Source organism: Geotrypetes seraphini, chromosome 11 (assembly GCF_902459505.1).
Source record: "Geotrypetes seraphini chromosome 11, aGeoSer1.1, whole genome shotgun sequence".
In the NCBI taxonomy this organism is placed as follows: Eukaryota; Metazoa; Chordata; class Amphibia; order Gymnophiona; family Dermophiidae; genus Geotrypetes; species Geotrypetes seraphini.
In genome coordinates this window covers 56,245,065-56,262,760 of record NC_047094.1, presented here as the reverse complement: position 1 = coordinate 56,262,760, position 17,696 = coordinate 56,245,065, and the positions used below count along the sequence as shown (strand labels likewise).

The following is a 17,696-nucleotide window of genomic DNA, read 5'->3' as shown; positions in this document are numbered from 1 at the left end:
TTTTAAGTCAAGATGGGATCTTTTCACAGAGAAAGGTAGGGGAGGGTTATTGGGGTGGGCAGACTTGGTGGGCCGTGGCCCTTATCTGCCATCTATTTCTATGTTTCTATGCTGCTTCTCAGAGATTGAGAGGGAAGGAGGGAGGGTATGTGTGGTAATTCTACAGCAGGGAGGGATTGAGGGGGACGCATGGTGATTCTACAGCCGGCTGACAGTCAGGACATGACCCAACACCTCACAAGAGGGAGGGATCTCTTCTGTTCCAGCTTGGCTTGGTTCACCACACCACTGAACCACCAGGATTTAAGGTGGACCCGAATATATAAACAACTCTCCCCCCCCCCCCCCCCCCCAATTTTGGACCTTTTTTGGCTTAAAAATCTCAGTTTATGTTTGAGTATATGCAATAAGTAGCTTTCCAGTGGGAATAGGACTTGTTGTAGTCCAGCGCTGCTTTTACCGGCTGCGCATGATTAGAGCCTTATCCAAATTGTTAGAACCAGCTTCTTTGAATATTTTAATTCACTCTCTCGTGATCTCTTGCAGTAAAAATCATATTCAATGCAAAAAAACATGACCACATAACCCCCTTTTTACATAAAGCTCACTGGTTACCAGTAGAACATAGAATCACCTATAAAATACTTTTGTTAACTTTTAAAATCCAACAAAATAACCAACCAGAATTCATCAATAATCTTCTTATCCCACACAATCCTTCTAAGGCTCTTCGATCGTCAACTCAATCTTCTCTCTGTTCCGTCACTAAGATATATAAATACAGTGAGATCTATCTTTTCTGTGACTGCACCTTCTCTTTGGAATAGCATTCCAACCTACTTACACAATGAATCAGCACTTAATCAGTTCAAGACAAAGCTAAAAATCTTTCTTTTTAACGATGCCTTTGAAACTTAACTGCCCTTTTAAGGGTGACTTAGAATTATTTTATTTTCATTTACCCTCCTATTGTTTTTCCCTTAAACTGTTTTCCTTTATCTTTAAAATTGTAGTTCTTGCCTATTATCCTCTTATTTCCACTTGTTATGGTTTTATGTCTCTAAAAGTCTGTTGTCCCCTGTCATTTTAAATTTGTATTTTAACTATTGTTTTCTTCTATGACTTTGTACACCGCCTAGAAGGCTGATTAGGTGGTATAAAATTTTAATTAAACTTGAAACTTGTTTTGAGCTTTATCTGAGACGTTTCTGAGGATCACTGTCATTGATCCATCAACTTGGCGCATATGATGCAGGTGTTCCCTGCATTACATTGCACTTATAATATGCTTCTTTTCCTTTATAGCAACAAACAGAATGGCAGCGGTATCTTCGCCAGAGCTTGGAGGTGGTGGCAAAAGTAATGGAATTGCTTCCCACTCATGCCTTCTCCACACTGGTAATTATCTACTCGTACCTTATTTTTTAACCTAGAGAGTTTTCTGGGAGACCACCATGTATTTTTTTGTCAAGAATGCTGAGATTAGTGTTCATTTACAATAGCATCTTTAAAAAATTATACTTTTTTATATTAAACTTGCTACAGTAAGGGTGGTGGAAATTTGCTTCTTATAACACTGCAGGACTGCATTTCCATATATGGAGCTGCAATGATATCCTTGCATGAAATGTATCATCATCAGAAGTCTTGTTTCTTTAGTTGCAGAACATTAACAAAGTAGATGATGGCAGAAAGGCTGTTCAGTCTCTACCATTATCCTGTCCACACTCATAAGGATACATGCCAGTTGCTAACCCCTAGTTTCCCCTTATCCAAGGCAGTCTTTACTAATTCTTTAATTTCACCATGTATGATAGAATGATGTACAGGATCTTCACTTGGTTCCTTCCAGCACACATCTTTCCCATGCCTAATCACAAGATGAAATCATCTAGAGAGCCTTCAATTCTAGTGTGGCCGTTGCTCAAGCATCTAGCTTCCTAAGTCCGCTGTATAGTCTTCCAGATGGATTCAGCTACATGAGTGCCTGCATTTCTAACAGAACTTCTAGTTAATTTAAAGCTGAAAACTTGCCAGACAGACCTAGCTGCTAGCCCATGCTACTGTTGCAGCCCATAAGACACATCAGCCATATGGATATCCATATTCTTGAGTGTGTGGGTCTGTTTATTTAGGGACTGCTAGGACTTATAACATTGCACGTTGTTCTTGTCATACATTCTGGCAGCCCCAACATCTTCTTTTGATTCAAATGAGTATAGGTTAAGTGATGTCGCTAGACCATAATTTCTACTTTTAACTATTAGCAATTAACAGTCCTTGTGCTTTGCCATTGCCTTCTTAAATGCTGTTATCCAGAAGTGTTAAACTCTGTTCATTGTTGAGCAGCATTGAGATAAGGGTGGGTTGAGGGAGGCACTTTAAGTGGGCCAATTGAGAATGGCAAAAAATTATATTTTAATCTTCACGTATATGTGTTTGTTTATGCACTGGCGTTTTTGATTGTAACCAAAGCTTGGCCAGATCCAGATTTCAAGCTTTGGCACTAAAACCAAAATTGGTCAGCCTCTAGTTCTAAGATTCAGTACTTGGTGTTTCCTGGAAGGGGAGGCACAGGCATTAGAATCTTTGGAGATTTCACAATGCTATGCTTTTATCCCATATAGCAGGTGTGTCCAACCTCAGCCCTCACCAGGTTGGGTTTTCAGGATTTCTCCAATGAATATGCATGAGATCTGCTTGCATACAATGGAAGCAGTGCATGCAAATAGATCCAGGGCTATGGAGTCGGTAGATAAATGTTCCGACTCCGACTCCTCAGTTTTTTGTACTTCAGACTCCGACTCCAGGTACCCGAAATTTCCTCTGACTCCTCGACTCCGACTCCACAGCACTGGTTAATTTTCAGATCGTTAAAATGGAATGTCAAGTTGAGAGAAATGAGCATTTTCGACACCACCTTCTTTTTGCTTTTAATCAAGGTTCTAAGGCCGCAGAAGCTGCTCGCAACATTTGTGCTGTGTATATAGTGGGTGCTATAGCTGAAAGAATCGCTCATGATTGGTATGCCAAGTTCAAAAATGGAGTCGGTAGATAAATGTTCCGACTCCGACTCCTCAGTTTTTTGTACTTCTGACTCCAACTCCGACTCCAGATACCCGAAATTTCCTCCGACTCCTCGACTCCGACTCCACAGCCCTGAATAGATCTCATGCAGATTCATTAGGGAAATCCTGAAAACCTGACTGGATTGTGACTCTGAAGGACCAATGTTGGACAACCCTGCCATCAAGCATTCTACCAACTCTTCATGGGTGTGTACTTGTGGTGCATAGTGTGGAGTTCAGATACTTCCTAGAAACGAGGCCAAAGAGCTCTGCTCGCTAGTAGCCTTCAAATTGCTCACCAAGAACAACTATTTTATGATCCCAAAAAATAGGTGGATTCCACCTAATCCTAGAGTTAAGAGCCCTGAACAAATACCTCTTCCAAACAAAAGCTCAGAATAGTTTCCATGGGCTTTCTTGTAGTACTGTTTCAAAGAGGGCACCGACTGTGTTCTCTGGATCTATAGGAGGTTACATTTATATATGCACACATCCAGGCCACAGGAAGTTTCTGAGACTAATAATAGGAAAACATTATCAGCACTGTGTTCTACCATTTATCCTCACATCAGCATCTCAGACATTCACAGATGTTTAGCAGTCATCAGTGTATCCACAAAAATGTGGACGAATGTGTTTCCTTATTTGGATGATTGTCTGTTTAACAAAAATTCAAATCAAGAAGGAATGGAAAGATCTGTTCAACTATTTTGGGTTCTGAAGTTGCTTGGGTTTGTTAAAAAATAGCCAACTAAAAAATTGGAATTCATAGGATCCTTTCTAGATATGAATTGAGTGATCGTCTTTCTTTTGCAGCAGTCTTGCTTAACAGCATTGTCGGATCCAAATTAGCAAATGACACAAGGACAAAGTTTGTCCCTGTCCCATCCCCACAAGCTCTGACCCCATTCCCATTGGTACTGTCCCTGCCCCATTCCCGCAGGCTCCATCTCTTTCCCCACCCCGTCCCCATGAACTGTGTCCTCATTTGCACAAACCTCAAATACTTTTTATTTTATATTTAAATATTTTATCCCTCCGTGCCGATTTCCATTTTTGAACACGGAGGCAGGGAACATACCGACGACTCCCCCCCCCCCCCCGCCCTTACTCTCACAACCAGAGAAACTGCTGCCGCCGCTGATTTCATAGGCATCGGAATGGGGGGCACAGGGGCCATGGCCTCCCCCAAAATTGCCCCTCCTGTACGTGATCCAGTGGGGGTGAAAACCCCCCACTTCTTCAGAGGTGGAAGCTTGCTGCCCCTGCCGACATCTGCTTCTCCCCCTCCTCCCTCTTGCCTGCTCACCCGCCCACCGTGTTTAACTTCTTAGAAAATTGCTGCGCTGTGCTGCCGCTGGCCTCGCCATCTTCTCTCCACTGTGGCCTGCCCTCTCTGACAACTTCCTGTTTCCGCTAAGGCTGGCCGCAGTGGACAGAAAACGCCAAGGCCAGCAACAGCGCGGTACGGCGCTTTTCTATGAAGTTAAACACGGCGGGCAAATGAGCAGGAGGGAGGAGGAGTAGATTCTGGCAGGGGTACATTACAGAGTGTCAACCAGCAAGCACACTGGCAGATAGCTAGGTGTAGAAGGAAGGAGCAAATGGGACTTGGGAAGGGAGAGATATGGACAGAGGAAGTAAGAGAGGGAGAGAAGGACATGAGGGAAGTGGGGGGAAAGGAGAAATGGATGTGGAGGAGGCAAGATGGGGGAGAGGGAGAGATATGGACAAAGGAAGTAAGAGAGGGAGAGATGGACATGAGGTTCGTGCCAGTGGGCCAGAAGGGCTGCTGCTGGACAGGGGGAGCAGAGAAGAGGTGCTGCTGGACAGGGGGGGTAACAGGAAGGGAGAAGGCCTACTGCTGAACAGGGGGAGCAGGGAAGAGATGCTGCTAGACAGGGGGGAGGTAAAAGGAAGGGAGAAGGGCTGCTGCTGGACAGGGGGAGCAATGAAGGGGTGCTGCTGGACAGGGGAGTTGTAAAACGAAGGGAGAAGATCTGCTGCTGGACAGGGGGAGCAGGGAAGGGGTGCTGCTGGACACGGAGGAGGTAAAAGAAAGGGAGATGGGCTACTTCTGGACAGGGAAGTGGTGGTGATGGACAGCCGAGGAAAGAGAGAGACAGAAAAAAGACAATTGGACAGAAAGCGGCCAAGGAGAGAGAGAGAGAAAGAAAGAAACACAAATCTATTCTAGCACCCATTAATGTAACAGGCTTAAAGACTAGTTAGACCAGGGGTGCCCAATAGGTCGATTGCGATCGACCGGTAGATCGCCAAGGCAAAGTGAGTCGATTGCGGAGCCCATCCTGGGCTCCGTGATAGACTCACTTTGCCTTGGCGATCTACCAGGCCGGTCAGCCTTCCTCTCCCCGACATCAATTCTGCTGTCGGAGAGGAGGTTCTGGCCAGCCAATCGCTGCCTGGCTGGGCCGGAACTTCCTCTCTGACGGCAGAATTCACGTCAGGGAGAGGAATGTTGGTTGGCCCGTAGCAGGGAGAGCTTGGGGCTGCGGCGGCTTTGGGGCCTGTTCCCCGATGGCAGTGGCTTGGGGGAGGGCAGGGAGAAAGAAAGAAGAGGGCAGGCAAGGAAACAGAAGGAAATAAGGGAAACAGAAAGAAAGAAAGGGAGCATGAAGAGAGAAAAAAAGAAAGGGAGGCAGGGAGAAAGAAAGGGCAGGGAGAGAGGAAGAAAAAGTTGGGGGGGGGAATGAGGTCTGGAGGAGAGGAAGCATACAGGCTGAAAGAAGGGAAGAAATATTGGATGCACAGTCAGAAGAAAGTGCAACCAGAGACTCATGAAATCACCAGACAACAAAGGTAGGAAAAATGATTTTATTTTCAATTTAGTGATTAAAATGTGTCTGAATTTATATCTGCTGTCTATATTTTACACTATGGTCCCCTTTTACTTTTTTTAGCACAGGGAGCCTATGAGCGTTGAGAGCAGCGCTGGGCATTCAGCACAGCTCCCTGCACTAAAAACTGCTATCGTGATTTAGTAAAAAGGGAGGGGGTATTTGTCTATTTTTGTATGGTTGTTACTGAAGTGACAGTGCAGAGAGTCATCTGTCTTGACCTCTTTGTTGTTGTTTTTTTTTTTTATTTTATTGTTGGTAGATCATTTTGACTTGGTCATTTTAAAAGTAGCTCGCAAGCCCAAAAAGTGTGGGCACCCCTGAGTTAGACTATAAAAAGGGACAATATTCTATACAACTGTTTATAAATCACAAATAGTCTTCCATTTTGATCTGGTTTGGATTATCTTTCAGACACGGGTGTAGAAGAGAACCTAGAAAATAAGTGTCTTATTAAATGTTGGAAATGTTCCTTGATGCCAGCAACAACGGATGAATCTTTTGCAATAACAATAAAATGCTTGAGCAGCTAGGCATGTGATGGAAGGATGTTGCAGATGGTAGGAGTCTGATCAGCAGACAAGACTCTTGTTGCCACATCAAAGGCAGACAAGACACAAATGATATCATTTAACAGTATGTTCAGTTAAATCCAAAAGCGCTTCTGCAGGTTGTTGTTTTTTGTTTTTTTTTTGGGGGGGGGGTTTAATCATTGGATTTAGTTGCCAATTATCTTAAGATGTTAAGTTTTTATATATTTATACTAATCTCAATTTTAAGAATGACACGGGAACAAATTTTTTCCTGTCCCCATGGGATTTAATTTGTTTCCATCCCCATGGCTATCTGCGGGTACCTATCCCCATGTTATTCTCTAGTGGTGACTGAGAGAATGCTGTGTGTGCTGGAGGAGGTGGTTTTGAGAGAGAGCTGGAGGAGGCAATGAAAGCCATGGTGGGTATGTGTGCACATGCATGTGTGTGTGTCAGGAACAGGAATAGAGAGAGAACAAGTGGGAGGAGAGAGAGAGCGTGTTGGTGGAGCAATTGTTCACCCTGGAAAGGCAGCGCAGATGGAGCAGAAGCAACCTATAAGGAGCATTATTGCTGAGTAGGAGATTTTCCAGCAGCCATGTTGATGGGATCAATTTAAATTTTGAAAGTCTGGTTCCTTTTTTTTGTGGAAGAAGGGGGAGGAACAGAGACTACTCCAGATTGGGGAAAGGTTTGTGAGGCCACTGCTTGGGGGAGAGGGAAAGGAGAGATTTGGATAGACTACCTAGGTAGATACTGAAGAGAGGCTTTAGGCTGTGGCTGCTGGGAGCAGTTGGGTAAGCAGTGGGGAGAGGTTAAAACCTGTAGTATAATGCTGCAGAACCTAGTTAGTCCTTATTGCTTCTCAGAATGAGAAATAAGGAAAGATCTAATTTCCTCTTACTTTAGGTATTGAAGCAGTATGTTGAATTGAGTTTTCTCAGTGCTATTTTCTTTGCATCTCTTATTGCAGTTCTCAGTACTGCAGGAGAATTTGGATGTCTACCTTGGACTTCAGCAGTTTGTGATCACTTCAGGAACAGGTAAGAGACATTACAGTAGGTGTGTTACCAGAGGTCTTACAATCAAAGTTCGTACTGAAGCAATGGATATCAGAAGGAGCATCAGCAGGATTTGAACCCTGACTTCACTGGTTTTCAGCCCACTGATGTAACCATTAGGCTTTTCTAGTTTTTGTTTTTGGTGTGTATGGGGGGTTTCATCTTAAGTCCATAAGAACATAAGAATAGCCATATGGGGTAAGATCAATGGTTTAGCCAAGTTTCTTGTTTCCAGTGGCCAATCCAAGTCACAAGTACTTGGCAGAAACCCAAATAGTAGCAACATTTTATGGTTTGGTAGATTTCTCCTCTTTCTTACATTTCCGGCTTGGTTGGAACTTGTTCTGTACACAAACCTCTAGTCACAACTAGCCAGGGTTATGTCATCTATATTTTGTTAGTGTTCAGTCTAAAATTTAGTTTCTGAGTTAGGGTTATGGCACATAGGTTGGTTGGCTTGTTTGGGCTTTGTTTTTGGTTTTTTTTTTTCTTTTTTGGCATTGTGCTACTGAGCCTGAAAATAAGGTGTAACCATATTCATTAAATCATATGTGCAAAATACTGGATTCCATAAAAGTGCCCTTCTTCAAAGTTTTAATCATGTTATTCCTGATATCTGCTACAAAGAAGTGCTCTTGTATGGTCTAGCTCTTACTTGCACTAAGATATGGGCAAAGAAAATGCTATTAACTGTTAAACTGAAAGTATTTCATAGTTTACCTGTATTCTGTTTCAACTACTACTACTACTACTAGTACTATTTATTATTTCTATAGCGCTGAAAGGCATACGCAGCGCTGTACATTTTAACATATAATAGACAGTCCCTGCTCAGAAGAGCTTACAATCTAATTTAGGCAGGACATTTCAGGGTTGGGGAGATTATAGTGGGTATAGGTTTCTGACAGCAGTGAGTGGGAGTTCAGAGTTGAAAGCAATTTCAAAAAAGTGGGCCTTTAGCTTGGATTTGAACAGTGCCAGGGATGGATCATGACGTATTGATTCAGGCAGCCTGTTCCAGGTATACGGCGCCACAAGAAAGAAGGGACGGAGTCTAGAGTTGGCAGTGGACGAGAAGGGTACAGATAAGAGGGGCTTTCCCGATGAGCAGAGATCACGGGGGGAGATAAGTAAGGAGAGATATCAGGGGACTTCAGAGTGAATGCACTTGTAAATCAGCAAGAGGAGTTTAAACTGTATTCGGAAATGGACGGGGAGTCAATGAAGTAACTTGAGGAGAGGGGTAATGTGAGAATAGCAGCTCTCCTAGAATATGAGTCATGCAGCAGAATTTTGAACGGATTGAAGAGGTGAGAGATGGTTGCATGGGAGGCCCCAGAGAAGTACGTTACAGTAGTCTAAGCATGAGGTGATAAGAGCATGGACAAGGATTTTGGTAGTGTGTTCAGAGAGAAGAGGACGGATTTTGGTAATATAGAGGAGGAAGCGACAGGATTTGGCGGTTTGTTGGATTTGAGCAGAGAAGGAGAGAGAGGAGTCAAAGATCACCCCAAGGTTGCAAGCTGACGAGACAGGGAGGAGGATAGTGTTATTCACAGAAATAGAGAATGGCAAGAGGGGGGAGGTAGGTTTAGGCGGAAAGATAAAGAGTTCAGTTTTAGCCATATTCAGTTTGAGATGGTGGCGAGACATCCAAGCGACAATGTCAGACAAGCAGGCTGAAATTTGGGCCTGAATTCTTGTAGAGATATCTAGTGTGGAGAGATAGATCTGAGAGTCATCAGCATAGAGATGATATTGAAAATACCAAAAGAGCAGATATATAGGGAAAAAGAGGAGAGGGCCCTAATGTAGTAATATTATAACTATACACTTCGCCTACACTCCTGCATCATGCAGATCACTCATAGGAAATGGCTGCAGGGAGTTCCCGTCGTAGTCTCGAGAGACTATGGGAGCTCACGGCAGCCATTTCCTATGAGTGATCTGCACAGGGCAGGAGCATAGGAAGATCGCTCCTGCCCCAAAAGCCCACCAGACCACCAGGTAAGGTCCGAGGATGCTTGAGGGGGGGGGGCAAGGCGAGAGGAAGGCAGGGGTGTGTCAGAGCTGGCCGATAAGTTATTCATGGTTTTTCACACTTCACGGTCCAGCTCTGCACCTAACCCTGTTGGATACGGAGGGAGAAGTGTACCTTCCAGGGTGAAAGACACACCATTCCTGAACCTGTGGGTAGTCAACTCCCTTCTTGCGAGAATTCTTGTAGGGAGCTTCATTTCTTTTGTTCTGTCTCCCATCCTTCTGGGCTGTCCTCCAAATTCTCAGTTGTCTTTCTACAAGCGAGATGGTAGAAGCCTGTCTTTTCTGTTTTGTGTTTCATTTCATTTAAATTCAGTCCTTTTGTGGGGGGTTTTTTTTGCTAACCATTTGCGAGGCTTTTCAGCACTGCAGAAGATCCCACTCTTGGGGCAGCTCTGACTGTTGGAGAGCGCAGACTCTGAGGTTGAGAGTCTGCTTCCAAGGGGCAAACTGCTTTGCAGTGCACCCACTTGGACATCCTGCACTGACAGTTCAGGAGCCCAGGGACCATATCTTTGGGAGCAAGACTCACCCCCAAGATCACATGCAGTGGGTTTGAGCACAGGCTTGCGTGACTCTGTAGCGGTTTTTCCAGGATCGGGGCTGATTGCTTTCCTTCCTCCGTTTTGCATGTGTAGGATCTGGTGGGGATGGAGGTCTCCAGCCAGTTCTTTGGACCCGAGAGGCAGTCAGAAGACATAAGCAGTCTGGATTCCAGGCTTGTTGAAACAGTTTCTCCCTGTAAGCTGTTTGCAGCTTACACACGTGCAGCTCCCAGCACACAGCATGGGACAGTGAATAACAGGCTGACAGCCTGGCAAACAGAATTGGTGGGGTCTTTACAATTGATTTTTTGAGGGTTCTGGGTTAGAATTAGGTTGCCCCACCTCTAAAATCACTCATTTTTAGTTATCAGTATAGCTCTCATGGGCCGTTCTTGGTGCTAAAATTGCTGCCACCGTGGCCTACTTGGATTTCATGATTTAAAAATAAAAGCCTCTATCTGCCTCAAAACACCTCAATTTTACTTAAAAACAGTTGTGATGAGCTGGTCATGCCAGGATACCTTGGATTCATGCCACGTTTGCAGTGAATGGCTGTCTGAGGATTGTCCATGTTCCACGTTCCATGTGGCATGTAAGGGAGGGATGGGAGCCACTGGCTTAGCCTCCTCTGGTCCCTCAGGGGGTATTAGTGCCCAGTTGGTCTGAGGGCCGGGGAAAAAGTCTAGATTTGAACCGGGGAGCAGCGCAAGTGCATCTCCGGTGAAGCACAGCTGTGATGCGGCCACAAAACTCCAGAAAGGAGCTTGTGAGCATCTGCAGGGGCCGTCTGGATGTCCTGGTTCAGGGTTTACCGCTAAAGTCATCAATATGATGTTTGAAGCTTACATGATTAACAAGGGCCCTGTTGGTGCTGGAGGTTTACCCCCCAAGATTGCAATTCGCCAGCAACAGTGCCGTGTGCAAGATGGGGAAGTTTTAGCCTGAGGACAACTGGGACGAAATGGGCTCTATTTCAATGTCTTTACTCTCCCAGTCAGAGTCCTGATGTAGCAGGAGAAGCTGCTTCATCTGTAGGGGGGCCAGATCCAAATCTGGTAGAGGCCCCTGATATTGGGAAGGACCCAACTGTGAGCAGGCTATATTAGCCTTCAGTTCTTTTGGCGGTGATCACAGAATCCCTCCAGAAATTAAAGATAGAGACTCCACGGTGCTCACTCATGAGCAGCACAAAGGCACAGGCCTTCTGTTTTCCTTCTCATCAAGATATTACCAAAATGCTCAAGGCCCATTGGAGGTTCTGGAGGGGTCATTTTGGGTGGCCAAAGCCATGGCAAAGTTCTGTTTGATGGATATGGAATTTAAACTTATAATCCGCCTAGTTGATAGGCAGGCTAGAATTTTTTAAAATAAATAAATAAACAGCTTTTTTTATTCCTCCAAAAGTGGATTCACTGGTGGCACCGGTTACAAAAGCGTACCTCCTTTCCCAGTAAAAGCGGTGTGTATTAAAGGATGCCTAGGACTGTAGGCTGGATTTTGTTCATAAAAAGCTCTTTGAGACAATGGCCTCAAGTTTGAAAATCAGCCACACCAGCATCTTTTGTCGCCTGGGCTTGCCATTCCCAAGTTGCACCATGATCCAGAGACTATTGCTGGGAAGGATCTCCAATTTTTAATGCCTGATGTGTATTATGTAGTAGATGCTTTGTATGACCTTTTCAGAGTTGTGAGCAAAATGTCTGCTTATTCCATTTCTGCCCACAGGATGCTATGGATCAGACACTTGGCAAGAGATTCCTACTCCAAGGCAACCCTGAATAAATTACCATTTAAGGGACATTTATTCTTTGGGAAATATCTGGATGATCTTATGGCTAGCTGGCAGGATCTCAAGCCAAAGACTTTATCTAATAGCAGACCTTAAGTGTGTGGCGCGGTGGTTGAAGCTACAGCCTCAGCACCCTGGGGTTGTGGGTTCAAACCCCACGCTGCTCCTTGTGACCCTGGGCAAGTCACTTAATCCTCCAGAGCCCCAGGTACGTTAGAGAGATTGTGAGCCCGCCGGGACAGATAGGGAAAATGCTTGAGTACCTGATTGTAAAACCGCTTAGAAAACCTTGATAGGCGGTATATAAAATCCTAATAAACTTAAACTTAAACTTAAACTTACTAGCCCCCCCCACTGCAAATGAAGCGTCCGCTTGATGTTATCCCTAACTTGGCGCTGAATAAAACCCGACTGATCCTGATGAATAATACTCAGAATAACCTTACCCAAGCGCAATGCCAACACTGTAGCAATAATCTTTGCATCCACATTCAAAAGTGAGATGGGGTGAAATGACCCACAATTTAAGGGATTCCTTCCCGGGTTCAAAATAAGTGTAATGCCTGCCTCTCCCATAGTACTTGGCAGCAATTTGCCCTCCTGAACCCCATTAGCTACCCGAACCAGCAACGGTCCCAATACATCCCTGAAGTATTTGTAAAATTTAATAGTATAACCATCTAGCCCTGGGGATTTACCATTCTTACCCATCCTAATGGCCCCTAAAATTTCAGGCAGTGAGATAGGTTCATGCACGGTCTTTCTATCCAATTGGGCTAATTCAAGTAAAGGCAACCCATTCAAAAAACAGTCCACAGCCTCCCCCTCTCCCCCACCCTCCCGACTATACAATTGTCTATAAAAATCAGAAAGTGTCTTACCAATGGCAGTATGGCTATTCTTATATTCTTAAGCTAACAGCAGTCTGTTAGCATTTTCAGTTTCATATTTTATGTACTGTTCTTAAATTATTTGTTTTTTTTTTGTTTTTTTTTTTGAAAATATTTTTATTGAATGAACCAGTCACAAGAGGAACAATCAGCAACCAAGCCAAAAAAGAATAACAGCATAGATACAATAATCAGGTATACAATACAGCTAGGCCAGAGATTAGGCATTCAAACATAGCCTTCTCGTGAAAGGTCACATTTTTCATGTTTGAAACAGAACAACAGGAAAACAAACCTCCCTCCCTCCCCCCGCCCCAGTTCCCCCCCCCCTCCCCTTGCATCCCAAGGAACCGACCCAACTTAGAACGAGTCCCAGCACGCCACATAGGCCGTCAGACCATGCATACAGAATGCAAGATTATTGACTCTTTTAGGTTTATAAGGAACATTATAAAGCAATCCATTTAAAGATGTTAACAAATTTTTCCTTTTTCACCTGTGGCTAATATGAATTGCTCTTTTCTTTAATGTAAATTGTCCACTTGTTCATGTCTGAAAATGACAGCTGTGGGTCCCTGTACATACCAGATCCCAAATGCATGCTCACACTTAATTTACAGGCTTTAAAGTCTTACAGATATTTACAAATGCTGCTTCCAACTGCAAAAATGATTCATTAGACTGGAGTCCTTTGCTGTAATTCTGGTTTTGGGATGCTGTGTCCCCATTAGTCTGGAATAATCTCCCAAAGATGGCAAAATCTGCCAAATTTGTTACTGTTAATGTGTAATAATTCAATATATTGGCTATTCTAGAAACATGATGGCCAATAAAGGTCAAGTAGCCCATCCAGTCTACCCATCCGCAACATCTACTATCTCTTCCTGCCCCCTAAGAGCTTCCAATTAATAAGTACTTCTCTAGATAATTTATTACCTTGAGGTTAAGAAAAAAAATGTCTTGCTTGAAACATTTGTCCAATTTGACACAAAAACATAATTAACCAATAGAAAGATTATACTGAATGGTGGTCTTTGGAACTGCATACTAGTAGATCACTTAGTTAAGAGTTTTGGTGTATTGTACCTGATTTCAGCATGGGCTTAGAGCTGTAATCTTTCCCTTTATTTCAGGTCACAGGCTGAATATTACAGCAGAGAATGATTGTAGACGATTGCACTGCTCCTTACGAGACCTCAGCTCCCTCCTTCAAGCTGTTGGACGACTTGCAGAGTATTTCATTGGCGATGTCTTTGCGACCAGATTTAATGATGCATTTACTGTTGTGGGAAGGTATGCTGGTGCCTTTAGTTTTCAGCTCTCATTCTTTAGGGAAATGAGAAGAACAATGAAAATGGAATACATAAATGTCTTCTCTAGGGTTGTAGTAAACATGGTCCAGGAATAGAGAGGCTCATGATGTAAGAGTTACTAATTTTTTGAGAAAGAGTGAACACTGTTATATCTTCTGAAATATTTTAAAATAACATTGTACTATAAGCAGTCAAAAAGTGCTTGCAAGAGAATACATAGTATGCACCCTTTTAAGTAGATAATTTGTATAATTTCATTGATTTAATTTAAAAGTACATTTTTTTACAAATTGTAAGAAAATGGAATGCTTAAGCTTTTATGCAGACTAAGTCAAAACAAAGGTGTGCAGGGGTAACTCTTGCACAATGAAGGTTACTTGAGTGACTAAAGAAATCGGTAGCACAAAAAATAAAGTCACCACATACATCAATATGCTGAGTAAGCTTATTTCTTACTTAGAACTCTGCTCAGAGACATGAAGGCTGATTACTCGGCCTCACCTACCAATCATTGCAGTGTTCAAAAAGAAAGCTTTTTATCTCCAATCTTTTAATGCGCTAGCTTGACCGCTATGCTAGAAATCATTTCTAGCATAGCGGTCAAGCTAGCGCATTAAAAGATTGGAGATAAAAAGCTTTCTTTTTGAACACTGCAATGATTGGTAGGTGAGGCCGAGTAATCAGCCTTCATGTCTCTGAGCAGAGTTCTAAGTAAGAAATAAGCTTACTCAGCATATTGATGTATGTGGTGACTTTATTTTTTGTGCTAAGCTTTTATGCAGGCACATTAAAAGCAACAACATGCTTTTGGATATGGATAATCTGTTAAGCTTTTTGTACATGGGTTGCAAAATTAAAGGGTAACCTGGTTGTCAAATATTTTTTTTAATAACATTTATATCCCATTTTGGAATTCAATTTGGACTCAAGTTAACTGTCTTCTAGAGAACCATGTTGCGTTATCCTATGACACCGTTTTGTTTGGTATATCTATGAGGAAAAAAAGTCAAATTTCGTCATGTAATAATAAACTTTTGTTAATAATGACAGGTGTCGCCATTCAGCATATTACCAACAATTGGAAAAACTACTCTAATCTTAACTATACATTTTGGTGGAATTCAGTATGCCATATTTATAAGATGGAAAGAGCTATTGCTACGCAGAAAGGGACTTACAATAAGTTTATAAAGATCTGGGGACCAATGGAAAAGTATTGTAATAAGTAGACATCATTTTTTTAAGGGAGATTATATTTACACATTGGGGGGTGGGGGGCGATATAATTTTTATTTGAAAGTTTGTTTTACTTACTTTAAGAAGGGTGGGAGGGAGGGGATTTCTATTTTTGTTTATGAGGATTTGATTAAGAATTTTAAGTGCTGTATTGAAATTATAATGGATATATTTATGTACACTTGGGGCCTGATTCTCCAAAGTGCGTCCTGATTTTAGGCAGCTGTAGGCGTCCTACAGCTGTCTAATCAGCCAATCGGGAGGCACGTTTTTTAAAAAAATGCTCCCCAGGCAGGCCGCCTATATTGAAGGCGCCTCCAGGAGCCTAGGGAGACCCGCAAGACGCCTAAGCTCGCCTAAGGGCCTTAGGCGAACCTAGGCGGCCCTACGCGTCTCCCTAGTAGAGGAAGAAACGCTTAAAATGTAGGCCAGCAAAATGCTGGTCTACATTGTAAGTAGACGCGGCCGCTATACTTATTGCGGCAAGGGATCTCTCTGCCGCTATAAGTATAGCGGGCCGCGGCCCACTGTCCGAATGCAGGCAGGAGGGTGCCCAAACCCTCCTGCCAGAAGATGCCCCCCCTGACACTACTGACCACCCCCCTCAACACTACCAACCCCCCCCCCCCCCCCGACATTACCGATCGCTGGCAGGAGGGTGGCCAAACCCTCCTGCCAGAAGATTCCCCCCCCCCCCCGACAATATCGATCGCTGGCAGGAGGGTGCCCAATCCCTCCTGCCTGAAGATGCACCCTCCCCCCGGCGCTAACAGCCCTCAAACCTCCACCCCACCAAACTAACCTTTTCTTAAGGCAAGACGGGTCTTGCCTGTCCAGCCGGCAGGCCCGCCTCGTCGAAATGAGACGGGCCCGGCCCATCCCGCCGAAGCCTAAGGCCTGATTGGCCCAGGCTCTAGAAGCCTGGACCAATCAGGCCTTAGGCATAGCGGGTCCGCCCATCCCCACTAAGTCTAAGGCCTGATTGGCCCAGGCTTCTAGAGCAGGAGGGTTTGGGCACCCTCCTGCCTGCATTCGGACAGTGGGCCGCGGCCCGCTATACTTATAGCGGCAGAGAGATCCCTTGCCGCGATAAGTGTAGCGGGCCGTGTCTAATCTAACCCGATTCTCTAACCAGTGTCTGTAATATGGACGCCGGTTACAGAATCGGGGTTTAGTGTAGGCCGATTCTGAATAGGACACCTCTCCCGGGCGTCCTATACAGAATCAGGGCCTTACTGTCTGTTTTAAAATGACTCAAGAAATTTAGTTACTTTAAGAAGGGGGGAAGTGGGGATATATATTTTTGTTCTAGATCACAGTTCTTCAACCGCCGGTCCGCAGAAAATTCCTGCCAGTCCGCACAGGACCGGCGAGATGGACGCCGTTAAATTTCCTGCCCCGGTGGTGTTCGCGGAAATCGTCTGTTCCTCCCAGCCTCGGGCGATCAAGACAGGCTGCCGACGTTGGCCATTCCCTCTGTGAGTCTCGCCTATGCGGAAACAGGAAGTTGAAACAAAATAGGCGGGACTCAGAGAGGAAAGATCCCGACGTCGGCAGCCTGTCTTGATCGCTGCCCCTGCTGAGTCGCCGAAGAGGGCCGCGGGGAATGTGCAGGCAGAGAGGAGATGGTCAGCGTGCGCGGGGAGTTCAGCGTGTCGATTGGGGCCATCAGCAGCGTTTGTGCTGAGAGTCTGCCCACGTGCAGGATGCGGCGGGTAGGGGCCTCCGGCTCATCTTGGGCGGCAGGGCCTGTGGTGCAAAACTGTTTTTGCCGGCTTGGGGGGGAGGTCGCGAATGTGCAGGGCACAGCAGGAGTAAGATCATGGGGAGCCTTCAACAGTGGCTGTCTCCTCTCCTAGCAGCTCTGTACTTACCAGGGCAGTGATTCACTTTGGCAACTTCCCCTTTCCTCAGAGGCGGCAACGGACCCAAGGCTGCCTAAGTAAATCACTGCTGCAGGCAAGTACTGAGAGCTGCTGGAAGGAGAGGAAGCCACTGTTGGAGGCTGGGAAGCTGCTGGATAAAGGGAGAGCTGCTACTGGACCTGGAGGGAGGTAGAAGGAGAGATGCTACTGGGAGGGGAGGAGGGAAAGGGATAGGAAGAGAGTTAATGTTGGATAGGGAGAAGGGAAAAAGGAAAGAAACAGCTGGCAGGGAGATTACAGGAGGGGAAGGGGGTCAGGGTGGAATGGAGAGATCAAATGAGGGAAAGGGGAGAGACAGAGGAATGAGAAAGTAGAGAGAGATTGATGCTGGAAAGGGGGTCAGCAGAGAAATGAGAGAGGGATAAAGATGCTAGATATGGTGTAGGAGAGATAAAAATGAAGAAAGCAGTGAAGCTGGAATGAATGATGTAAAAAGGA

General features: G+C 44.6%; 1 protein-coding gene across 1 annotated transcript in view; it reads left to right on the top strand.

The window, feature by feature from the left end:
• XPO6 (exportin 6) overlaps positions 1-17,696 on the top strand; it is a 231,999-nt gene that overhangs the window by 125,666 nt on the left and 88,637 nt on the right. The window contains 3 exon segments of the mRNA XM_033963538.1: positions 1,306-1,398; positions 7,433-7,502; positions 13,918-14,077. Of these exon segments, the coding sequence (XP_033819429.1) occupies positions 1,306-1,398; positions 7,433-7,502; positions 13,918-14,077 (323 nt within the window).